Raw genomic sequence first — 26,908 nt, forward strand, 5'->3', positions numbered from 1 at the left:
CGTGGATCTAATTTTTCTATTCCTTTTGATGTAGGATCACGCATCCACTATTTGACTTAATTGAGACATGTCTTTCAAATGCTGACCAAGTTATTCTCACGATTCTCAAAATAATTGCCTTAATTTTCAAAGAAGGCTTCAACTTGATCACCAAATGCCCCAGCACTCTATCTATTTTCTCAGACGCTCTCTTTTTCTAACTTTAACCCTCTGATTCAATGCTCATGCTTACACTAGATTTTAAGATCTGGCTGAAAAATTCACTAGCATGTCATATCACTAGAGTCAACATAAAATGTACTATGTAAAGAAAACAAACAAATAACATATATTTAAACACAAAGGAAAAAGGGACACTCTATTTAGTTGAAATAAAAGATAGAAAATGTTTGACCATAAACGACAAAAGGAATAAAACAAGATAGATCCCGAAATACCACCCTGAAATAATTCGGATAACAGAAAAGAAAATAAAACAAACTACCATACCTCTTCCTAGTAGGGAGAGGGGTGACTTCTCAATTGCTCAGCCTGACATATTATCCACTGATTTGCATATCAGCATGACTAGAGCTTCTACCACTGTCAGACATATTTCCTTCAACAGATAAGTTCTGGATCCCCATGCTTAACTCATTGCCTCCCACATATTGTGCAGTACCGCGTGCCGGTGAAGAACTCTGTGGGATGGTCGAGGGGCCAATGTTTTGCACCACAATCAATTTATCTTGAATCATCTTTTCTATTTCTCTTCTCAAAGCACAACAATCTTCAGTACTATGACCCTGAACATCAGAATGATATGCACACCATATATTAGGATCAAAATTTCTTAAATGTGGGTCAGGTATATACCCAAGGAGAGAAGTAATCATGCCCCTATGTCTCAATCTCTGGAACAAACTGGCATAGGACTCCCAAATAGGAGTGAAATTATCCTTTTCCTTCCTTCTCTTTGCGAACTCTGGTCTCGAATGAAACTTGAATTTAGAGGTTCCTTGGTAAATTTGTGGGGGTCGAGGACGATGTTGAGGGATAGGTGCATGCCATTGTGGATAAGAAGACGGATGGGTACACAATTGTGCATTATTCAAAGGACATTGAGGAAGTGGAATGGAACTCCTTGGATTTTGAAAAGAGGAACCTTGTTGCAGATGAATAAATGGATTTGATATGTAAGCTCGGGATTGAGGCTGACAATATTGGTGAGTTGGACCTCTCAAACTCTAATTTGGCCCATGCATGACAACAGATGCATTTTCCTTCTTCTTTCCTTCAGTTTTCCTTGAATGATTGCAATATCGTCCCAAATGTTTCACAAAATCATTATGTCCACCAAGATCCTCAAATTTTGATGTCTCAAAGCTTGAAGGAAGGTTAACACTTGAAAACATGCCCCAATTTTTATATGAAACATCTTCATAGCCCATAAGTCCCAAGGAACTTTTTATATCATTTTCTATACTCTTAACTTTCCCAACCATTTTCTTTGGGTCTTTTAGCATGCTAGTCTTCTTAGTAGGAAATTTTGACGGTCCACTTAACTTAACTGTAGGCTCAAGAGTATAACAATGATCATCACGAGTATTGAGTATGGATTCACTAGTGGACTGGGGAAGCACAATCGTTGGATTGATAGCTAAAGTGGAAGCATTAGTAGAAGGTTGAGCAACAAAAGCACAAACGGTATATGATGATGTAAATGTGGTAGACTTATAGTGAGGAGCTAAAAAAAGAGTGGTGGAAGTATTGAGGTGCATTTGACGTGGAATAGATTCTGAGGTATACAGTGGTGCATCAACCATAGTAAGAAATTGACTTTATAATTTTGGTGGAAGACTCAAGATATTTGCAGGGTCAAAAGTGGGGAACTGAGATGGATACAGCCCACTGGCCCAAGCTTGGTACATTTCCATCATTTGTTGTCTCAGTCTCAAATTCTCTTCCTTTGAACTCTCAATTTCCTGACTCTTTGTTTCATCCATGATGTCACTCTCTATATCATTGTTGGACACAACTAATCCATCATTGAATTTGGTGTGATATAGAGGACCAATCAGGAAGCCACAAACCAACCACTTTAAACTAACTGAACAAGAGGCAACAAATATGTTAGAGTTCAACATTTTTTCTTCAAAACCCTTTTTTCTTTTAAAAAAGATCACCGAACCCAAGAAGGGCTCCTACATATCTCACCCCCGAAAGAGGAGAATCAGGTGTGCGTAGTTCGAGAAGTCTTGCCAAAATGGCCAAATAAACTCTTTTTTTTTCTTTTTCTTTTTCTTGAAATTTTAAGAAGAAAAGAAAAATGACAAATTGTCAAAAGAATAGATGAAAATCTTTTTGAATCTTTTAGCTTTAATAACCTATAAAAATGAAACCTATGATTCCCAAAGAAACTCTTTTTTGGGTTTTCAATTTTAAATTTCATATGAAAATGAAACTTGAACCTATAAAAGGAAAATCTTTTTTTGTGGTTTTCTTTTAAAGATGTATGTGAAACACCTACTCTAAGTGAAGAATGATTTTTTTTTTTGAATTTTTAAATAAGATCCCCGAACCAACAATAGGCTGCCTACGTATCTCACTCTTCAGAGAGGAGAATCAGAGGTGCGTAGTTCGTCCAGATTGGACAATTAAGGATTATAGAACAAACAAAACCTTGACTTGAGAGACACGATTGCACAATGAAAATAAAATATTTTTGGATTTTTAATTTGACACTTCATACAAAAATGACATCAACAACTATGAAAGAAATTTTTTTTTGGTATTTTCGTTATACGAAATATAAAAAATTTCTAACATCTTTTTTTTGCATTTTTCTTTTATAAAAACTCCTATGAATGAAAAATCTTTTTTAGAATTTTTGAATTGTGAATGCATGGTAAAGGAAACTATTTTTGATATTTTTGAGAAAATGAGTGCGAAAGGTAAAAAAATCTTTTTGAATTTTGAGATTGTGAAAGAAAAATCAAAAGCCATAAAGAACTCTAAAAACTTACGAAACTCTTTTTTTTCTTTTCGACTCTTTTTCTATTTTTTTTCAACATTTCTTGCCTATGCCCTTTACTTCTAACACATGTTTTCCCCAAATCAGTCCGTCAAATGGCCACGTTATCCTCAAAGATACAACATTTAGCACGTAGGGATGCTTTAGAGGTGAGTCTCCTATAAAGGGCCACATGGGTCCCGCTAGGTCTTAATATGATGCAAATAAACATGACCTAAAGGCTGACCTACATTGGGGTCCACTAACAAGGCTATTCGGGGGAGCGTATGGTCAATAGTGGATTGCTTTAGCTGTCCACTTACTCCATACAACCCAACGGCTTCCCCTCCTAAAATAAGGGTGATTCAACTATAGGTCGTGTACACACGTGTACTACGGACTTGTTGCATAAAGAAAGACTCGGGTTATGCACATGATGCCAGATATAAAATGGTAACACATAAAGTAGAAACTGTGAACAAAGAGCACGCAAACACTTAACAATGATAAACAATAACACAAAACAACACAAACAAAATATCTGTACACCTATAGTGTCAAACTAAGCCGATACAACTCCAAAATAAGCTCGAATTCTGAAAATTCCCCAGCGGAGTCGCCAGAGCTGTCACACCCCTTTTTCAACTCCAAAAAGAATTTTTTTTATGGGTTTTGAAAGGGTTTTCATTATTAAAGTGACAAAATAAAGATAATTTGTTTCGAAAAGGATCTTTCACATTCAAAACTCAGAGTTGCCACTTGGCATAGTCTGGCGTGCCAAGTCACTATTGGAAAATCCTTTTCAAAACCATTTGACTCTTTAAACTGGTTTGCGAACAGAGATTCTGGCTAAGGAATTCTGTTGACCGAGGGGAAGGTGTTAGGCACCCCTCGATCCCGTGGTTTGACCACGGTCGCTTGGTGGAGCGTATCAACTAATTTTGACACTACGAATGTACAAACCACACAAAACACGTAAAACAATCAAACAAACAAACAAAACAAAAAAAAATGAATCAAAAGTAGAGTTTCCAGTCCAATTTATACAGTCTAAAATAAAAAAATGTAAAAATAAATCCTATCTAACCTACACTAATACTAACTACGCTCCCGTGCTTTACCCGACGTTTCGGGCCTTTCTCACGAACGTCTTCTGCCAACATAGTACGTCGAGGCATTCCCCGGTGAATAAATACATTGTGTCTCGGGGCATTCCCCGGCTAAATAAATACATTTGAATTAAACACGATAAAACTAGAAAGAAGCATTCATACACGCATTCCAACGTTCAACCAAAACAATAAGTTCTAAAATTTGCCTACCCGAACCTATATTGCTTATCCATTTCAACCCATCGTAAACCTATCACGATTCATGCCAACAATTAATCAAAATTAAACTGAATCTATCCTTTTTGTTAATTCTTCAATTCCACCCCAACTTTCTTTCTATCAATCCGTTAGAACATGATCGAATTTATTCCTTAATCTACGAAAACCAAACAACCAAGCATCATGATCATAACCTCAACATAAACAAAATTTAACAAACCATAATCACACCACTCGTAATCACAACCAATTCAAACAACCAACCAAATATATATATATATAAAAGACAAGTTAAGAAATAGACCTCGATAGAAGGTTTTGACAATAATAAAGAAACTCGGGACAGAAATCCTCGAACGGAAACCTCCACAGTAGCACAATCCACTCAGTATGAAGAATGAACTCTCGGACAGCGTGAGAATAGACGAACCCAAAACCCCGATCAATACGACAAAAAATAGAAAATCGGCGTAGCTTGAGCCCCGATGAGCTCAGACGAGACAAAAAAAGACGGACCAAAAATTCTTGCGATCCTCACTGTTTCTCGGCCGGGTTTGCTTTGAAATCAGTGGGAACGAAGAAGATTCAATCACAAGACCACCTGCGGGCCAAATCTGGTGCAAAAAAGTTCGCAGAAAAAAGCAGTCGAGACACCGAATTTACACCGTTGCCCCCTTTCCCGTTCACCTCCTCTCTCGATTTCACTTTCTTTATCCCTTTCTCTCTCTCTCTTGCAGCTCTCTCTCCCTCTGTTCACTACTTCCTCTCTTTGATTCTCCGATTCACGATCTCAGTGTGTGTTTGTGTTTGGCGTCTGTATATGTGTAATGGTGTGACCAGTATGTGTGTGAATTTCATGTGAGAGCCAAGAAAAATGGAGGTCCGTGTGTTGTGAGTTCCTTCTTTTGTTCTTTTGCGTCAATTTGTTAACAGTGGAATGATATGTGTGGGTACCTCTTTTTGAATGTAGTGTACTATATATTTGTTTTCAATATGAAAGAATGGAAGTTGTCCAATATTCCATGTGGGTCCCTGTGTCTATGAGTGCTCAAATCCAAAAATAGAAAAATCCTCCCTGGGTACTGATGAGAATGTGTGGTATTTGTGTGGGACACGTGAGTGGGGTGACGGGTAAGGGTAGATGTCCTAATTTAATTGAAGAGGTTGTCAGGATATGATTAAAATAAGATAAAATTTGTTAAGGGTTGTTATTTTATGAAGAGATAATTACATGATTAAGGGTACACAATAATATAAGGTAAAAATGTGAAAATTAATCTTTTGGAGGAATAAAATTACATGTCTACATTAATGTGAATCTGAACAAAAAAAAAAAGTCACTTAAATCATGTTTGTTTAGCGAAAAGATATGATCCAAACATGGTCAATACTTAATCGCACCAACTCTCTTATCAATTAATCTTAAAATTGGTTAGTAAAAAGTATATATACAAAACATATATATTCATAAGCTTTTATATAAACACCAAATACAGATACATTTTGCATCTCCACATTTGATCCCTTTTAGTTCTATTAAATTTTTAGACCAAACATATCGCCAGCCCCTTAAAAAGTGCAAAAAAATGGATTTTTAAAACAGGGGACAATAGGCTAAAATATATTTAGTAGAGAGCCAGAGGCAAAAAAATCTTCCAGAGTCATTTTGATCATCTCAAACTCAATGTAAAGATAACATCACTTGCCACCATCATCTTCCCCCAACACCAATGTTGCTTCCTTTCTGCAACTTCCATCCCTTAAACCCTTCTAAAACCCTCTTAACAAACCCTTCACCCTCTCTTTCCCTGAAACCCTTCACCGTTTTTGCCACTTCCCCTAATACTGAAGCTGCTTTACCTGAATCCGCCATTAAAAGAATCTCAGAAAAACTCCGTAGCCTCGGCTTTGTTCAAGAACCCCAAGTTCAAGAAACCCCACAAAGTTCTTTCGGTCCAAACCCCACTGTTAACTCACCTGGTCAAATTTTTGTTCCTTTGCCTGCTCAATTACCCAAGCACCGTGTGGGTCATACGCTTGATACCAGCTGGAGTACACCCGAAAACCCGGTACCACAGCCTGGTTTAGGGGAGTCTATACAGAAGTTTCATGAACTGAGGGATGGGTTCTTGAAGGAGAAGGAGAAGGAGAGGTTGAGGAATAAGGAGGAGAAGAAAGAGAGAGCGCCGAGTTTAGCTGAGCTGACATTGAAAGCTGAGGAATTGAGTAGGTTGAGGACAATTGGAATTGCGATAAGGAAAAAGTTGAAGATTGGTAAAGCTGGAATTACTGAGGGGATTGTGAATGGTATTCATGAAAGATGGAGGCGTACCGAGCTTGTTAAGATTACGTGTGAGGATATATGTAGGTTGAATATGAAGAGGACTCATGAATTGTTAGAGGTTACTAATACTTAATTCCCCAGTTCTCAATTCTCATAGTTTTAGCAAATTGAAACTACATGCTTTGGTTTGTTTTCTGTATGAACTCAATTGAGACTTTTCCAAAATTAGGTTTGAATTGATTCAAGAAAATAGTTTGAAAAGATTCACATTGGCAATTTCGCAGCTCTCTGTGCTGCATATACAATTAAACAACTAACGAAAGAAAGTGTGTTAATTTGCACAAGAGGACCTGGATACTAGAAGAATGTTCTCATTATTGCTTCGTTAAGACATACCCTCTACTTTGAAGTTTTTGTTCTCGTAAGAATTTGGTGAGATTAAGCCACTTTAACTATTATATCAAATATCAAAGATAAAGACTTAAACTTTATGCAGGTGGTTTACTGATCCTTGTGTACCTATGGTCGTTTGTGTTGTACTTTTTTCTATCACTATTTCTGTGTATATGAATTTACTGATCCTTTAGATATCTCTGTTGGCATGAGTTTACTTATCAAGAATCAAGATTGTTTGGTGTTTAACCGTATTGCTTTTTCATAGTTAGAATTCGTAAGTCGTAAGTTATTTTAATATGCAGTATGCCTCTGCCACAATTCTTATCATTCATTGTCTTGGGCTTATTTAATATTCACAGAAAAAAACTGGAGGTTTGGTTATCTGGAGGTCTGGAAGTAATATAATTTTGTATAGAGGAGCTGATTACAAGTATCCATATTTCTCTGGAAGTAGCTTCGAGAATAATAGTGCGCAAGATGCTACTCCTGACTTGTTCACGGGTGCGGAAGAGCATATGAGTAACTCATCTGGCATGGATGCGGTAAAATCTGATGCATTGGACAGAAAATCTTCTCCACGTGTAATCCAGGGTGTAGGTTCTCCAGACAGAGTTCGATTTGAATTGCCTGGAGAGGCAGCGCATACTGAAGAAGCAGACAAGTTGCTGGAAGGACTTGGCCCTCGCTTTACTGATTGGTGGGGTTGTGAGCCATTGCCTATCGATGCAGATCTTTTGCCAGCTATAGTCCCCGGGTACAAGAAACCTTTCCGTCTACTTCCATATGGAGTGAAGCCTAAATTGACAAATGATGAAATGACAACACTGAGGAGACTTGGTCGACCTTTGCCTTGTCATTTTGCATTAGGCAAGTTCAATCTGATTGCAAACTGTTATTTTACCGAAAACACTTGCTATACTTGCTCATGTATTTTTATCAGGTAGAAACAGAAAACTCCAAGGATTGGCTGCTGCAATTGTGAAGCTTTGGGAGAAATGTGAAATTGCAAAAGTTGCCGTTAAGAGAGGAGTTCAGAACACTAACAGTGAACTGATGGCGGAAGAGCTTAAGGTTTGTGAAATTAGTTTAGTCCTTTGATGATATATTTTTGTTTTCGTGCACTCTTTTTTTCTGAAAACTTAATACTTTGTAGAACTTATCCTATTGTGTTTCACATAAAAGTAAACTTTGCAGTGGCTGACTGGAGGAACCTTGCTCTCTAGGGATAGGGAATTTATTGTCTTCTACCGTGGGAAGGACTTCCTTCCCTCTGCAGTCTCTTCAGCAATAGAAGAACGAAGAAAGCAAATCATTGAAGAGGAAAAGAGGAGTGGTATTAATTCATCAGTAGCAAATGCTAAGGAAAGGAAACAATCCGCAACGGGAAGTGTTTCTGATGATGGACATGCCAACAGAAATAACCAGAAAGCTGACCTAGAAAAAAAGAAACTTACTTCCATGGAAGCTGCCATCAAGAGAACTGTAGATAAATTAACCACTGTATGTGTTCATAATGGTTGCATCTGTCCACTCTCTTGCAGATTCTAATATTTATTTTTGAAGGTTTTGTTGGAAGTTACTTTAAGAATGCAACTGTTTTTTATGTTTTCTCCAACAGTTTTTTTAAGTACAATTAGTTAAATTAGGAGTGCTATATTTGGTAGGAAACTAATTAGTTATTTTAATTTTGGTAGAAGTAGGTTGTTTCTTTATCCTATTTTTAGTTGTAATAGCAACTATTTAAGTTGCTAATTGCTGGTCAATGACATACGACTTTTACAAGAAAAAATCAACTGCTTTGCGTATTCTCTTCTTTAAACTCCCATCTCTGTTTCTGCGGCCAGCTTTACAATTGGATTCCTGTGTTGTTTTCCTTTAATGGTTTTAAACCAACAATTGGTATCAGGTCTTTAATCTTAAGGGACCTGTGAGTGTTTGCATCAATCTGATCCAGTGGATACCATGAACGGAGAAACAAATTTTTCTTCAATAGCACCACCAACTTTCGATGGAGAAAGTTATTAAATCTGGGCAGTTAGAATACGGATATATCTGCAAGCTTTGGATATATGGGAAGCTGTTGAAGATGAATACGAGATAGCTCCCTTGCCGGACAATCCCACGATGGCGCAGATTAAAATTCACAAGGAGAGGAAAACCAGAAAATCAAAGGCATTGGCATGCTTATTTACTGCAGTTTCATCTAATATTTTCACTCGTATCATGTCTCTGGAATCAGCGAAAGAGGTATGGGATTATCTCAAGACTGAGTATGAAGGAGATGAAAGGATTCGAGGGATGTAAGTGTTGAATCTGGTACGTGAGTTGGAGTTGCAAAGGATGAAAGAAAACGAAACCATAAAGGAGTACTCTGATAGACTCCTTAATTTAGCAAATCGCATCAGATTGTTGGGTTCTGCTTTCAATGATTCAAGGATCGTTGAGAAAATCCTAGTAACGGCACCTGAAAGATTTGAAGCTACCATAACAACCTTAGAAAATACTAAGGACTTGTCGAAGATAACACTTGCAGAGCTCTTAAGTGCTTTTCAAGCGCAAGAGCAACGGTGTGTTATGAGACAAGGAGGAGCTGTCGAAGGTGCCTTACCAGCCAAGCATCATGATGATAGACGTTCTAAGAAGAAGGAGAATAATAAGCACCAACCAACCGATGGAGAAGGTGCAGCGCATAGCAACAAAAACAAAACAGGTGGTTTCAAAAGAAACTACCCTCCTTGTAAGCATTGCGGCAAGCTCGGACATGCACTTTTAAGTGTTGGGAAAGGCCTGATGCCAAGTGCACTAAGTGCAATCAGCTTGGGCATGAAGCGATAATCTGCAAGAACAAAACTCAGCAACACGATGCAGAGGCTCGAATTGTTGATGAACAGGAAGAAGATCAACTCTTTGTGGCATTATGTTTTACAAGTAGTGTCTTAAGCGAGTCATGGTTGATCGATAGCGGATGCACAAATCATATGACTTGCGATAAAGATCTTTTTAAAGATTTGAGGCCTACTCAAGTTACAAAAGTTAGAATCGGTCATGGTGGTTATATTCCGGCAAAAGGAATGGGAACCATTACAATTGAAACACAATCGGGCACTAAAATAATTTCCGATGTTCTTTATGTACCTGATTTGGACCAGAACTTGTTAAGTATTGGTCAGTTATTAGAAAAAGGTTTCAAATTGTATTTTGAAGATAAACATTGCTTGATCAAGGAAGCATCTGGACAAGACCTATTTAAAGTCAAAATGAGAGGCAGAAGTTTCTCATTAAATCCATTGGAAGAAGAGCAGATGGTGTATTCAGCAAAAGAAAACATTGTTGAGTTATGGCATAGGAGACTTGGGCAGCACTATCATTATCAAGGGCTTGTCAAAATGCAGAAATTGAATATGGTAGAGAACTTACCCGATTTGGATGTTAACGCTACTGAATGTCAAGCCTGCCAATTCGGTAAGCAACACAGAAAGCCTTTTCCAGAATCAACTTGGAGAGCTTCACAAAAGCTGCAACTAATTCACACTGATGTAGCCGGACCTCAAAGAACTCCATCACTAAAAGGTAGCATCTATTACGTTCTCTTCATTGATGATTTTACAAGAATGTGTTGAATTTTTTTCTTGAAATTCAAGTCAGAAGTTACTGGTGTATTCTGGAAATTCAAGAAATTGGTGGAAAATCAAAGTGGTTGTACGATTCAAGCTTTGAGGTCTGATAATGGAAAGGAATATACCTCAACGGAATTTGATTCATTCTGTGAGGAGACCGGCATTGTGCATCAACTTACAACTCCATACACACCAGAACAAAATGGTGTTAGTGAAAGAAAAAATAGATGGGTAATGGAGATGGCCAGGTGTATGTTACATGAGATGGAGTTGCCTAAAAAATTCTGGGCAGAGGCAGCAAATACTGCAGTCTTTGTGCAAAATCGACTTCCAACCAAGGCTTTGGAAGATAAAACACCATTTGAAGCTTGGTATGGGTTTAAACCTTCACTAAGTTTTCTTAAAGTGTTTGGTTGTGTGTGTTTTGTTCACATTCCTCAGGTTAAACGCGACAAACTTGACAAGAAGGCGACTCCCGGCATCTTTATAGGCTACAGTAATGTTTCCAAAGCATATAAGGTCTATCAACCTCAAACGGAGAAAATTGTTTTAACTAGAGATGTTTACTTTATTGAAGACCAAAATTGGAATTGGGAGAATCCCGAAAAATATCCAACAGTCATCACTCATTTAGATCCAAAAGATCTAGTAGATGAACCTCCTGTTAGGGGAACGAGGTTGATCTCTGATATCTATCAGAGATGCAATACCGCAATTTGTGAGCCCCCAAGTTATGAGAAAGCAGAAGGTGATAAAAAATGGGTGGCTGCAATGAAGGAGGAGATGATGATGATCGAGAAAAATCAATCGTGGGAGCTTGTTGAGAAACCTCCTGACAGAAAGATCATTGGTGTTAAATGGGTCTTTAGAACAAAGTTGAATGCAGATGGTTCTATCAACAAACACAAAGCGAGGCTTGTGGTGAAGGGCTACGCCCAGATCTTCGGAGTCGACTACTCTGAAACTTTTGCACCAGTTGCTCGCCTTGACACAATCAGATTGCTACTAGCCATTGCAGCAGAAAAAGATTGGAAACTTTATCAACTACACGTTAAGTCACCCTTTCTCAACGGTCTTCTCCAGGAGGAGATTTATGTTGAGCAACCAGATGGTTTTGTTGTCAACGGACAAGAAAATAAGGTTTATTTGCTAAAGAAAGCTCTCTATGGTTTAAGGCAAGAACCAAGAGCTTGGTATAGCAGAATAGATGATCATCTCTTAGGCTTGGGTTTCGAAAAAAGCTTATCGGAATTCACTCTTTATGTAAAACACAAAGATAATGATATTCTTATTGTGTCTCTTTATGTTGATGATCTTCTGTTAACGGGAAATAATTTAAAGTTGCTTGATGAGTTTAAAGAAGAAATGATTCAAGTTTTTGAAATGACAGATCTTGGTCTTATGTCCTATTTTCTTGGGATGGAGATCAAGCAAAGCAAAACTGAAGTGTTCATTTGCCAAAAGAAATATGCAAAGGAAATTCTGAAGAAATTTCAAATGGAGGATTGCAAGCCGATGAGCAGACCAATGAATCAAAAAGAGAAATTTTGTAAAGAAGATGGAGCCGATAAAGTTGATGAAGGGTATTACAGAAGCTTGATCGGATGCTTAACGTATCTCACTGCGACAAGGCCGGATATTCTATTTGTTGTGAGTCTCTTATCCCGTTTTATGCATTGTGCAAGTGAGATGCATTTAAGAGCAACAAAAAGAATATTAAGATATATCAAAGGGACGGTTGACTTTGGTGTAAAGTTTGAGAAGTCTCAAAGCTTCAAGTTGCTTGGTTTCTCGGATAGTGATTGGGCTGGATCCGTTGATGATATGAGAAGTACCTCTGGACATTGTTTCAGCCTAGGTTCAGGAATCTTTTCATGGTCATCTAAGAAGCAGGAAGTTGTTGCACAATCTACCGCAGAGGCTGAATTCATAGCAGCAACGGCGGCAGTAAACCAAGCCCTATGGCTCAGAAAGATCATGTGTGATTTAAATATGGAACAGAATGATAGTAATGATAGTACTGAGATTCTAGTCGACAACCAAGCTGCTATTGCGATCTCAAACAATCCGGTGTTTCGTAGGAAGACCAAACATTTCAACATCAAGCTCTATTTCTTGAGAGAAGTGCAACAAAAGGGAGAAGTGACTCTAATCTACTGCAAGTCTGAAAACCAGCTAGTAGACCTGTTCACTAAGCCACTTCCAGTCAGCAAGTTCGAGCTTCTAAGGCAAAGAATTGGTGTTTGCATTTCATAAAGCAAGGAGGAGTGTTGGAAGTTACTTTAAGAATGCAACTGTTTTTTTCTGTTTTCTCCAACAGTTTTTTTTAAGTACAATCCTAGTTAAATTAGGAGTCCTATATTTGGTAGGAAACTAATTAGTTATTTTAATTTTGGTAGAAGTAGGTTGTTTCTTTATCCTATTTTTAGTTGTAATAGCAACTATTTAAGTTGCTAATTGCTGATCAATGACATACGACTTTTACAAGAAAAAATCAACTGCTATGCGTATTCTCTTCTTTAAACTCACTCCCATCTCTGTTTCTGCGGCCAGCTTTGTTGGATTCCTGTGTTGTTTCCCTTTAACGGTTTTAAACCAACAGGTTTTATATTTTCATGCCAGGCATTGGAAAAGAAAGCCGAGGCAGAGAAGCTTCTTCTGGAGCTTGAGGAGGATGAGGTGCCACAACAATCTGATATGGATAAAGAGGGAATAACTGAAGAAGAAAGATACATGTTGAGGAAGATTGGCTTGAGAATGAAGCCTTTCTTACTTCTTGGTGAGTGCCTCTGTACTGCAAGCCTTTATCTTTTGCCAACATATTTATGGAAGTTGACTCATGTATTATTCAGGTAGGCGAGGAGTCTTTGATGGAACAGTCGAGAACATGCACCTTCATTGGAAGTATAGGGAATTGGTAAAGGTAATAACCGGGATGAAAAATATTGAAGAGGTCCACCAAATTGCTAGGATGTTGGAAGCAGAAAGTGGGGGAATACTAGTTGCCATTGAGAGAGTTAATAAGGGTTATGCGATCATTGTTTACCGAGGAAAGAACTATGAAAGGCCTGCTTCTTTGAGGCCTCAGACTCTTCTAAGTAAAAGAGAAGCAATGAAGCGCTCTATCGAGGCTCAGCGACGTCAGGTAATGTTCTAGAAGTTAAGGTGCCAGGAAATGCATCTAGAAAATTCCAGATATAATACCTCTTTATTTTAATAATCGACTTTGGCATGGTTTTTAAAGTTGAAGTATATATGACCCCTTTATCAACTATACTTTGTCTCTTTCCATTCAAAATCGGCACTCTGATTTACCCTCTTAAATATTGTTGCAGCTATACATCTCAGTTTATACTAAAATGCAGAATTTTTTGGAATGAAACGTATCCCAGACAATTTCAGAATGAGAATGCATGAAAGAAACCAACTTCATTCGGAAAAGAGAAATCTCCAAAATGACTCTTCCTCGTGTAGTCTGAAGGATAGCCAACTTTGTCACTTGGTATCAACAACCGTGTTATTTTATGTGATCCACTTTTGTTTGTGGAAATACATCGAGTCATTTAAGTCTAGGCATAAACATGGGGGTTTTGGTTAAAAAGGAATTGTCCATGGAAGTTTAGCTATGAAAGAATCCAACATCTATGAAGAACCTTAAGGTTACGGGTGGACTAGGCCGGACTTTTATGAACTCCATTGGACATTCTTGCACAACCTAAGTGCGACAATCATATAACTCAACACCTTCTTGCACGTATAACCTGATCTGGATGCGATGATAGACTTAAAAGGGTTAGCTTTAGTACCACGTGAAAGAATTTGAGCTTTCAAGCCAGAATCCTATGGTCATGATTGGAGTAATCCAGTACATTTATAAACCACTTTGGAAGCCCTTAACCAATCTAGACAATTAATTACATAACTCAACATAAGGAATAGTTTATGTCTTGGTACTTTGATGTGTTTTTTTTTAACTAAAGGCAACTTCCATTTGGTCTGTGTCTGTTTCTAATTCTTGTTCTCGCAACTAGTTAAATGTGCTGGCACTTGTTTCTAGAGATGTTTTTCCGTCTATTATCATCACTGTACTTCTACCAATCGAAAAATTGGAAAGGGGAATAATGGAAAAGTATCAATGTAGTTCTGCAACACTTTTTAGTTGAGGTGCAGGTAAACCATTTTGTATGACAGTCTCTTAAGTTTTTCCACCTTTGTGAGGTTTCTTATTTCTATTGAATTCCATTTTTCTCCTCTTCTTTTCACTTGTCTTTCTTTCTGATGCTTCTGCCAAAACTCATACACTGCTTATTTTTCTTTTACTTTATTTTCTGATGCAGTCGCTGAAATTACATGTCTTAAAGCTTACGCAAAATATAGAGGCTTTGAAGTCACGGTTGGTGCGTCATCTTACCTTCTCGTTGTTGCTTTGATTGTTGTGTTCCAGTTACCAGCTCATTTTTAAATTATATTGAATTATCACATGATTTGCTTTGATTCAGGCCAAAAATGAGGAGATGATTCATATTCAATCCCCGGATATAGTTGATAAGCAAGTACCTGTGACGGGACTATCTGATGCTGCAGGCGGAACTAACTACCAGCCTAGTTTAGCAAGTCCCTGCACTTCTGAGGTGAAAATGAATGCATTTGTGGTACATTGTATTCTGTGACTTACTGCTGAAGAAACAATTTATGTTTCCTCTTGCTTCTCATATCTTTGATGCTTGTTGGATGCGAGATCCTTTATCAGCCAAATATAAGGTACAAGCTAGAGTATCAACAACTTCAGAAGTCTTTCAGATACCCCGTGTCACAAACAACTTGCCTTCAAGTTGTAGGCATCTTCTTTATGCTTTCACAAAATCTATTAGGACCACATGTATAGTTGATACCTATGTTTAAGAGATGGATGGATCTAGAGTTATGACGGCTTGTAGGAATTTGCTTTTCTTAACCTTTTCTATCTGTTATAGGTATTCCTGCTACCTAGCCGCACACTGAATATCATTATAAAAAAAATCCTAGAATCAAACTGTTTTTAATGAATTTCTATGATGGTTATGGAAGATGTTTAATATGCTTGATATCAATCAAGGGTTAAATATATCATCTGCATGTGGACCTCACATTCTCCATAGTATCAATTTTGGTACCTTTTATTCTTTTGCAGTTGAATATTGAAAGAGAGAAGCTTATTTAGCTTTTGTATCCAGGATTCCGAGGATGTTGCAGAAGACACTGACCCCAATTGTCCAAACGAATTACCAAGTGATTCCTCGGACACTGACCACAGTTCTCAGCAAGATATTCCAAGTGATTCTTCTTTCCAATATGAGAGCAAGGCTGCGGCTATGTATGATACAACTCAACCTCAACATCAATCCATTTCATCAACCAAAGAATCAAAAAGTATGTTCAATGTGAATGTGGACAAAAAAGTATTTGGAAGTGCAGTGGGTGAATTTGTTTCCACGTCTTTCAAGGTAAACTTCATTTTCTCTTCACAACTTTATTCTCCATCACAAAGTTTATGGTCATAATTTTCGGATGCTTCTCTCATTGATTCTAGGAAGAAGTTAAGATCCACTTTTCCGAGACCAAAAGTTTCAGCAAACCTCAGGAAGTTGACAATAAAAAAGAGGTCTCTCAAGTTGATTCTGTAAAACCGCAACAAGAACTTAGATCCACCCGGAGTAGGTCCGAAGGGATGTCTCCCAAAAAAATACAACTTTCCAATAGGGAGAGGCTGCTTCTCAGAAAACAAGCCCTCAAGATGAAGAAGCAACCAGTGCTTGCTGTTGGTAATGAGCACCTCTTTTATTGTCTCTCTATTCCTCCTACTGTGGTGTAGTCTAGTTGCTAGTTTTGAAACCAAGAATTAAACTTTTGCCAACCACGGTGCATTTCCATCATAAGCGAGGAGACACTGCAAGCTTTAGCGTTCACTTAGTTGGGCATTCGCTCAAATCTTCATTGGTATGAGATGTGATTTTGGGATGTCAGGATATCTCACTTGTGATGGACCTGATGGTAAACTGGGGCGCAGGAAATTTTAGTTTTCGGGTTGAAAAAGCAGGAGAAATTTATTTGATTCGATCAGGAATTCTGCATTTTCTGCGATTCATACTGCTGATGTTTCTTTTCTGAATCAGCCTTGATGACTCCTGACCCTAAACTTGTTCTTCCTTTGCATCTGTATACCAGGGAGGAGCAATATTGTTACCGGAGTTGCCAAAAATATCAAAGAACACTTCAAGAAGTATCCTCTTGCGATTGTGAATGTCAAAGGGCGGGCAAAAGGGACTTCAGTTAGGGAGGTGGTTTTTAAGCTGGAGGTTTGTGTATAGCCTATTCTAGTTGCGCGTTTCGTTTGGCACCACCCATCTATACTGAAAGCCTATCTTTTGACTCTTATATCTGCAGCAAGCTACAGGTGCTGTTCTTGTTTCTCAAGAACCAAGCAAAGTCATATTGTATAGAGGTTGGGGAGCAGGTGAAGAGCGCGCTTCTTCTAATGGTAATGGCACCAGGGATTCGAGAAACATCAGAGAGCACAAGGAACTGCTGGCAATATCTCCTGAACTATTTTCAGCAATCAGGCTTGAATGTGGTTTACAATCTGACAATGAAATGGAGGTTGCTTCATAGGCTACAACCTTGGTTCAAGTGAAGCTGCCAACTGGTTTCGTTAGGGTCAAAAGTTTTGAGCTCTCGTCTAACAACCCTTTCGTGCCCCCCAACGATGGTCTCTGAGTTGTCTTTCCGTGCATCTGACAACTGCACGCGGCTCACCAAATTCCATGCACTAAAGCTGAATTTTAATATGAGGCTTTAATTTTTCTTTTTCTTTTTCTTTTTTTCTAAAAAAGAACGAAAAAAACTTCATGTCGTTGCTTGCTTAGATGAAAGGAGAAAATGAGAAGGCATTATTTGCTTCATTTATTCCAATTGTCAAATGTAAATGTAAATGATTGAGAAAGAATTATATTCAGGAACATAAAGGATCTAAAAGAGTAGTTCATATTATCTAAAAAAAAAAAAAAAAAAAAACAATGGTATTATCATTCAAAATTTCTTTTGATTATACTTGCTTCATATCAAAATACTAGTCATGCTTTATTTTTACAGAGTCCAATTGTATACATTTGAAAAATTGTAATTTCTGAGCTTTTCGTGTAGTTTATGAATATATGATGTTTAATTTAAAATATTAAATTAATTTAATTTAATTTACCTTTAACCAAATTAACTTTCAAAAAGTGAAATATATCATGTATTTTGAATGGAAGGAGTAAATATTTGTATATTTTACACTATACTTTTTTTAAAAGAATAAATAACACGAACACATTCAATTAGTAGAAAATGGGGCTCCCAAAATTACTAGCTGAAAAATTAAAGGAAGAAAAACTTATCTAATTTTTATCAGAAATATTTTAGAACTTTGAATTAAACTACTCAAACTTCATTTAATAAATAAAGTTTTAACAACAACATCCAAGTTAATATATTATAAGCGAATGACAACATATTATTAACTAAAATTTGATACTTACTTTTATTAATAATCATATTAATATGTGAAGTTAAATGTTTCGTGTCTCTTAAAAATACTATACCAAAAACAGCTAACGTTCAAGAACAAAAAATACATCTCTAAATTAAAAACAGCTAACGTTCAAGAACAAAAAATACATCTCTAAATTATTACAATATTTTTTTATGTATATCTATGTATATTTAAGATCTTTTATTAAAATTTGGTTTTAGGTAACTAATTTTATTGAGATGCTGATATCTTCACAGAAAACTTATACTCTCAACAGTGGTCATTGTGCATATTCAGATGAAACCTATAACTATATGTTAGTTAAATAGATATGATCAAGCTCATCTTTTTATGGTTTCGGATGAATTATCAATTCTCAATTGCTGAATCTACGAGAAACAAGTAATCCGTAGATTCAGCAATTGAGAATTAAAATAAAAAAACCACGGACGCATGATAATGAAAACTTAACAACGGCAAACAATCAGTTATTTCCGCCTTATAACATCAATTGTACTCATCAATCGGAAATTCAAATCGTAAATAAACCAGTTTGATTATTTGATTCACTTTTTTGGAACTTTGATTAAAGATATTCACAAATTCAAATCGTAAATGAACCAATTTGATTATTTGATTCACTTTTTTGGAACTTTGATTAAAGATATTCACAGAAATAAATAAGAACATACTTGATGAATAGCAAGGAATAAGAGGAAAGAAGTTATCACAACCCGCCTTCTTCTACAATTTTTCATTTTTGTAATTTTTTGGAAGTTATATTAAGCACGCTACATACAGAAATTTAAATCGCAAATAAAAGTTTGATTCAATTTTTTGGAAATTCGATTTACAGAATCTCGCGTGCATAATTGACATTCATAATGCATCATTATCTCACTACATTTGCATTCACGTAGCCGCGCATACAAAATTGAAGTAGAAATTGAAAATTTTACTCTGGTCGAGGTTCAATATTGAACAATAAACAACCTTGTCAATTGTTATCAATAAAGTTATAAACAACAAATTTGACATTTGATGTGCTTGTGATGTTTATACGCCTCGGTCCTAAACAAGTTAGAACAGTGAACAATGTATCAGTGAGGAATACCATCAATCATTCACTTTTATTATATGTATCACTTTGTAAGTTTTACTATAAAAGTAAGTTTGACTATAAAAAGATATGGCATTGAAAAAATCTCATATAACAAAATAAGAACATGAATTTATAACTAAAAATTTTAAATGTCGAAAATGAGAAACGAATATTAAGGAAATCAAACAATAGAGATGAATAATAAAAAAAAACAATATCTCGGAACACCAAGCAACATAGCCAACTAAATTGAGATGGTAATATATTTGACCAATTTAGTTGGCTTAGTACAGGTTACAGGTCCCTCCCTCCGTTTCATTTTAGTTCTCTCCTATTAAAGTACTACAACAACAACAAATTCAGTGTATTCCCATCAAGTAAGGTCTGGGGAGGGTAGAATGTACGCAATCCATACTGTTACCTCCAGAGAAGTAGAGAGGTTGTTTCCGATAGACCCCCGGCTTAAGATAGAGAAAAGTAGACCAAAGCATAATTAAATAAGAAGCAAGATGGATGACATAACATGAATAGGAATAAGACAAAATAAAAATAGAACTCAGAGCAATAAGAAATAAAATAAATAAGCGCAATAGGAAAAAGAGACCCAAGCCCGCCTGATCGGGCTCCTATCTCTGGACCCAATCCTAGGGTTATTAGCCCGACTCAACCTGAGCTCTTCTAACTACTTACTAAATCCACGCACACAACCTAGCCTTCTACCCTTATCCGCGACCTCCGCACCTTCCTATCTAGGGTCATGTCCTCAGTAAGCAGAAACTGCTCCATATCATGTCTAATCACTTCCCTCCAGTACTTCTTCGGCCCATCTCTCCTTCTCCTGAAGCCATCTAACGCTAACCTCTCACACCTACGAACTGGGGCATCCGTGCCCCTCCTCATCACATGCCCAAACCATCTCAACCTTCCTTCGCGCATCTTATCCTCCAACGAAGCCATTCCCACCTTCTCCCAGACGGTCTCATTCCTGACTCTATCCCCTCTGGTAAGTCCACACATCCAACGCAACATTCTCGTTTCCGATACCTTCATTTTTTGAATGTGGGAGTTCTTGACTGGCCAACACTCTGCTCCATATAGCATAGTAGGACGGACTGTCACTCTGTAGAATTTACCTTTAAGCTTTAGTGACACCTTCTTGTCACACAACACTCCTGAGGCGAGCCTCTATTTCATCCAACCTGCTCCAATACGGTTAGAGGCATCCTCATCAATCTCGCCATTCCCCTGAATCATAGACCCAAGATACTTAAAACTATCCCTCTTTCGGACATCCTGGGAATCCAACCTCACCACCACATCGTCCTCCTGCCTCACTTCACTAAACTTGCATTCCATATACTTCGTGTTGGACCTACTCAACCTGAACCCCTTAGATTTAAGGGTTTGCCTCCAAACCTCCAATTTGTCATTCATACCCACCCGCGTCTCATCAATCAGCACTACATCGTCAGCGAACAACATACACCACGGCACCTCCCCTTGAATACTCCGTGTCAACACGTCTATTACCAACGCAAACAGGAACGAACTAAGAGTCGAACCCAGGTGTAACCCTGTCTCGACCGAAAAATGCTCTGAGTCCCCTCCCACCATTCTCACCCAAGTCTTCCCTCCATCGTACACGTCCTTAATAGTTCTGATGTACACCACCGAAACCCCTTTGGCCTCTAAACATCTCCACAGAACCTCCCTCGGAACTTTGTCATAAGCCTTCTCCAAGTCGATGAACATCATATGCAAATTCTTCTTCCTTTCCCTATACTATTCCACCAATCTCCTCACCAGGTGGATTGCTTCTATCGTCGAGCGACCAGGCATAAAACCAAACTGATTCTCCTAAATGGACACGATCCTCTTCAATCTCAGCTCAACTAACTTCTTCCAAATCTTCATAGTATGACTCAACAGCTTAATACCTCTATAGTTAGTGCAACTCTGAATGTCTCCCTTATTTTTATATGACGGAATACTTATTTTAATTTAATTGTCTCATTTCATTACCATTTTTATTATTAAATGACTGCATAAAACGTATTATTTAACTTTATATTTTCACACAAACTAAGCTCCTAATAAATATTTTATTAGAGGAGTGTCAACCATTATTTTATATTCCGTTGGTAAACAAAATGGATACAGACAATGAGACAAACTATTAATTTTTGTTTGCCGAACTTCTCTTTAATGAGACATAACTAATCTCCTACCATACATGAACTCATTGTCATATCAAAGTTCAAAAATAAAATATTTAAAATGTCTTCTCTTTAATTGAATCCCCACGCAAAATGACAAAATAGTCACAGCATTCACTGCAGTATTTGACCTAAAATTTTTCAAAATTGTGACATTCAAGTGTGAATAAGGAGTGTAAGACTATGAACAGATAATATCCTTCAGCAAGAAAGGAACTTAGAGTTAGAGGCCAAAAGTACAAAAGCTGTTAATGGGGAAGATTGGAATTGCCAAAGTGTAGCTGTTATTTAACGCACCACGACAAATATTAAGCATCTTTGAACTATCGAAGCCATGGCAGCTATGATAATGTATGGAAACATTAAGACAGTAGACGTACCAGCTCTGAAACATAAATTACCCATTGGGCAAACAATATAACAATAGTTTTACAAAAGTTTGACAGCAAAAAACGGCTGGATATAGGGAAGATTTGGGTCCTGCTTTCCCATCCCACATTCATACTTCTGGCACGTCTCAAAATTTATTCCACGGTATCAAACAACAAACTGAAAAACAAAGACATGAATCAGTTATGAAATAACCACGATATAGGTAAATTAGTTATTGCAGACACTAATGTATGAAAATTTCGATATCGGTGCTTAAATTTGTCAGAGGCAGAGCTGGTTACGGGGACTCTGTAGCAATACAATAGGATGACTATTGACGAGATATCTCAAACATCATACATGAAGATGGAACATGCAAAATGCTGAAGATTGCAGTGCTGTTTAGATCCTTTTGCTATATTCAATCACAGCTTATAACTACAGCCACACCCTTTAGGCTATATTCCATTAATTTCAAAATTTTTGGAGAAACGTGACCCCAGTTCCAGTGATCAAAGAGCTCCCCATGCACAGAACTGTCCTGCAAGTCCACTAAAGTCGGCAGTGTTATGACTGTTCCTGCCTTTTTTCTGGCTTTGTTTCTCTTATATTGGTCACAAGAGGGTTGCTTTCTCTGGGTTGGGTAGGAAATTTGGCAATTCTTTGTCATGACAGAAATAATTGAAGTTGCATTGGTCAAGGAGAGTTCAGTAGTACTACAAAAGGGCAAAGGAGATAAAGTTCCTTAGAGGTATTCCTTGGAGTACTCTGTATGTTACTATGATTTTTGATATCCAAACAATAAGAGAATAAAAGACCCATTTATCCCAACGACAAAAAGGGACCTAGATAAAGAGGGGAACTATTTAACTGAATTTGGAAATCAATCTCACTTTGTTAAAGTTTATAGCATGCAAAGAATAAATCTGTTTAGATGCCACGAGGAGGATCCATGATATATCAACACTATAATGTAAATGTAGCACGAGTTTTAAGAACCAAATCATAAGATAAAATCAAAATCCAAATTCAATACACAAATATTGCATTATCTCTAACTACAAATACTCAAATATCAAAATTCAACTACACCCAAATATTCTAAACAAGGCAAGGAACAGAAGAAAGGTTGGAGAAATTAAACCAAGAACCAACCTTTGAAAAAAATCAAGCAGCAGCCACTTGTTGTAGCTCCCTCTCCGCGTAATCCCTGATCCTCCTTTCTAGCTCTGGTCTAAAGTGCCTAATAAGACCCTGCACTGGCCAAGCAGCAGCATCACCCAAGGCACAAATGGTATGCCCTTCAATCTGTTTCGTCACGTCATGGAGCATGTCAATCTCTTCCAACTTTGCATTGCCAACCTTCATTCTTTCCATGATCATCCAAAGCCACCCTGTGCCTTCCCTACATGGTGTACACTGACCACAGCTCTCGTGCTTATAGAAGTATGAGAGCCTTGCAATTGCATCTACAACATCAGTTGACTTGTCCATGACAATTACAGCAGCAGTTCCCAACCCTGATTGCACAGCTTTGAGTGCATCAAAATCCATTAGTACATCCTCACATATGTTCTTAGGAATCAATGGAACAGATGAACCTCCTGGTATAACAGCAAGTAAATTGTCCCATCCTCCACGAACACCACCACAGTGCCTCTCTAACAGCTCCTTCAATGGAATACTCATTTCCTCTTCCACCGTGCAGGGCTTGTTTACATGTCCTGAGATGCAAAACAGCTTTGTCCCAGCATTATTCTTACGGCCAAAACTAGCAAACCACTCTGGCCCACGTCTTAAAATGGTTGGTGAAACAGCTACTGTTTCAACATTTGTGACAGTTGTTGGACATCCATATAGTCCTGCATTAGCTGGAAATGGAGGCTTCAGTCTTGGTTTGCCTTGTTTGCCCTCAAGGCTCTCCAGAAGAGCTGTCTCTTCACCACAAATATAGGCACCAGCACCAAAATGAATATATACGTCAAAATCATAACCAGATCCACAAGCATTTTTCCCCAACAATCCAGCTTCATAGGCTTCTTTCCTAGCCTTCTGAAGGCTCCTCCTTTCATTTACATACTCTCCTCTGATATAAATATAAGCAGCTCTAGCCCTCATCCCCACTCCAGCAATCAGACAGCCTTCCAACAACTTGTGTGGGTCATGCCGCATGATTTCCCTGTCTTTACAGGTTCCAGGTTCACTTTCATCAGCATTTACAACAAGATATGAAGGACGGCCATCTGTTGTCTTTGGCATGAAGGACCATTTGAGACCAGATGGGAAACCAGCACCACCACGTCCTCGAAGACCAGATTTCTTCATTTCATTCACAATCCAGTCAGAACCCTTGAGGACAAGATCTTTTGTTCTGTACCAATCTCCTCGTTTCATGGCACCTTTGAGGTAAGGGTCATGCAATCCGTAGAGATTTGTGAAAATACGATCCTCATCTTTAAGGCCACCAAAGTGAGTCTTCTCGGGAGGTGGGGGTGGGGGTGTAGGTTGGGGAGTGCTAGCAGTTGATGCAGCCTGAGTGCTAAATAACCTACCATATAGGCACAATCTTTCACTAGAACGCTGAGCTAAAACAGTTCTTTGCAGAGAAAGTAGGCCCTTTATAGGTGCCTGTTAGAAGAACATGCCACACATCAGTAATTTTACCCTCATAAGAGGCGAGATTGAGCAAGCATAACTACAAAGTTAAAAAATAGTATTGTACTGCACTAAGTAAGTGATGGGTCTCAGTCTTAACTGACCTAGTTGATCATCCACAACCCACCTATTTTCCCAGGCTTCGGATGGAGTACACTTTTCTAAACTCGCAAAAGCAGAGTTGATAGATTGCAAACATAAGATCAAGAGAGTAACAGTAACACCTCAAAATTATTCAAGAAATAGATTGTTAATACCTGACCTAAGGGAATCGGGTAAAAGGGGATGAAACCAAAAAAAAAACTTTTGACGTGCATGATCCATGTCCTGGGGAGAGGAAGAGGAGAAAAATCTGATGCAAGACATCTCACGCTAATTCTATTCAAAATTTAGGTACTAATTTAATTCACACCCACCTCTCCAAAAAAATACGTAAGTAGAGCAAAAAAATTTTCTTTTCCCAAAAAAAAAAAAAAAGAAGCTTACCTTGAAAGTGCTTAATTCCAAATACAGGGGCAGACTACATAGATTCCTTATTAATCTATATACATAGTAACTCACTCTAAACTCCAAAAGTAAAAAACACACACAAAGAAAGAAAAGAAGCTACTGGGTATATGAATTTAAGATCTCAAAATATGAACTTGCATAAGCTATAGCATACTCAAATCTCAAAAAAATAACCCAAAAATCATCAACAAAAACAGATCAATGAAGCAACAGCTCTCCTCGATAACCTATCCAACCACCAAATAAGAACAAAGGCAATACTCAAATACTCCATCATCTAGGGTTTCTCATCATTCTTCTTTATAAGGAATACGATTGGACAATGCGAATCAGTTAAATTAACCTTAATACACATCTCTTAAACTGTAAAATTTGCAATAGAAGTTTAAAAAAAGGAACAAACCAGTGACGCATCAAAATGCAGCTAAAGCATTTTTTTACAAACAAAATTTCATTTTCGATTTTGGCATCGGAAAAAAAGTAGAGAAAGATATACATCGAATAAGGGAATTACCATGAATGTTGAAGCAGAAATGTGATAAATAGGTGAAATTCAGCTGATTCTCTAACAGATTAGGGTGAGATTGAAGCTTTCTCTTTCTCAAAAAACGAAGAAAAAAAAGGAGAACGAAGCTGTTGTAACTTGTGAATCATGACGGTCCACGTAGTGGGCCTTGATGGGTAGGAAAGGGAAATGGATCATAGATGGGCTATAATGGGCCTCAGTGACATGACAGGCCAAATTTGATTAGTATGATTAACCTAACCCAACCTATTGTTCTTTATGACTATCATTTAGATTTGGGTCAATTGCATTTTTGTCCCTCTTTTATTCTGATCGCTAATTTTTGCATCTCGATGCAATACAATTTCTTGAGATAAAAATTTATATTTTTGTATCATAACATCCCACAAGTTATATTCTGTGCTCTCAAAGAATTTATGTCCGACTAAACGTGAGTTCAATTTCTACTTTAGATTTTGTCTGTTTTAAAAATAGTGCAAATATAGTCATTGAAAAACTATCCTTTTGAATAAAGTTAGGTTCATGGAGACGAATTGGATTTTAGTGATGCCTCGAGCACTGATGGAGAATTTGCTCAACCAAAAAGAAAATTCAAAAAGCTATAAATGCAACAAAAAAAGGTTATTTACTAAATAATCATTGTGAAAATTTAATCTTTAATTCTTTTTTCTCTTCAAACGGATTGTCTTTAATTTTTGTTTTGAGGTGTAAGTTCTTTAGAAACTGAAATCATGTCAACTTGTGAGATATTACTATACAAAAATGTAAATATATACAGAAAACTTATTTCTTACGAGGAACATAAATTAAATACCAACACAAAATAGGAACGAAAATGCAAAAGACCCGAAATTTCACCCCGAAAAAGAGTATGGATCAAGTCCAGAAACCCCATTCATAAATTTCTCGGACGATATTGCAACGAGTGGCGCTCGCTACCTTTTAATAATTTAATTAATTGGTTTTTCTTTACATATTAGGTGTAAAAAAAAAATAAGAAAAGGAGAAAACAGGATCGTATATAAAAAGGTTGATAATAAATTGTTCTAAAGATAAGAGGCGTAGAACTTATCATACCAATCATACAAGGGTTTGTTCAACTGATAAGAAGCTCCTGGAAAGGATTAAAAATATAATCATACGTATACTTTGTGTTTAGAATCAACCCATGACCAAAAAACAGATTGCTCTTGTTGTGAAAAAAAAAAAAAAAAAAAACTACTAAACATCTGTATGTTCCAAACACTCTGTCTACGTGAAGTTATCTCAAAGGCCAAATACTTTCTGCGAGATGTAGCAAAAAGATTTATGTATCTCAACTTTTCTCCATCCTTTCAATTCAACATCATATAAGAACA

General features: G+C 37.3%; 2 protein-coding genes across 3 annotated transcripts; one reads left to right on the plus strand and one right to left on the minus strand.

The window, feature by feature from the left end:
• The first annotated feature begins 5,804 nt into the window (after positions 1 to 5,804).
• LOC107860599 (CRM-domain containing factor CFM2, chloroplastic) lies at positions 5,805 to 17,558 on the plus strand. 2 transcript variants are annotated; one of them, XM_016706001.2, is made up of 12 exons: positions 5,805 to 6,725; positions 7,363 to 7,870; positions 7,944 to 8,074; positions 8,198 to 8,503; positions 13,243 to 13,399; positions 13,473 to 13,765; positions 14,958 to 15,017; positions 15,120 to 15,251; positions 15,834 to 16,103; positions 16,190 to 16,421; positions 16,825 to 16,955; positions 17,044 to 17,558. In XM_016706001.2, the coding sequence occupies exons 1-12, from the start codon at positions 6,054 to 6,056 to the stop codon at positions 17,266 to 17,268; spliced, it is 3,117 nt and encodes a 1,038-aa protein (XP_016561487.2). In that variant the 5' UTR covers positions 5,805 to 6,053; the 3' UTR covers positions 17,269 to 17,558. The 2 variants fall into 2 exon arrangements, 1 of the variants encoding a protein (XP_016561487.2); XR_007052598.1 differs by lacking the exon at positions 16,190 to 16,421 and having other exon boundaries at positions 17,044 to 17,062.
• Positions 17,559 to 21,754: 4,196 nt separating this feature from the next.
• On the minus strand, positions 21,755 to 25,972 carry LOC107860600 (NADH dehydrogenase [ubiquinone] flavoprotein 1, mitochondrial). Its single transcript, XM_016706002.2, has 3 exons — positions 25,539 to 25,972; positions 23,015 to 24,487; positions 21,755 to 22,036 (listed from the first exon to the last, which is right to left on the minus strand). The coding sequence occupies exons 1-2, from the start codon at positions 25,539 to 25,541 to the stop codon at positions 23,027 to 23,029; spliced, it is 1,464 nt and encodes a 487-aa protein (XP_016561488.2). The 5' UTR covers positions 25,542 to 25,972; the 3' UTR covers positions 21,755 to 22,036; positions 23,015 to 23,026.
• Between the last annotated feature and the right edge of the window lie 936 nt (positions 25,973 to 26,908).

Source organism: Capsicum annuum, chromosome 2, assembly GCF_002878395.1.
Source record: "Capsicum annuum cultivar UCD-10X-F1 chromosome 2, UCD10Xv1.1, whole genome shotgun sequence".
Lineage (NCBI taxonomy): Eukaryota > Viridiplantae > Streptophyta > Magnoliopsida > Solanales > Solanaceae > Capsicum > Capsicum annuum.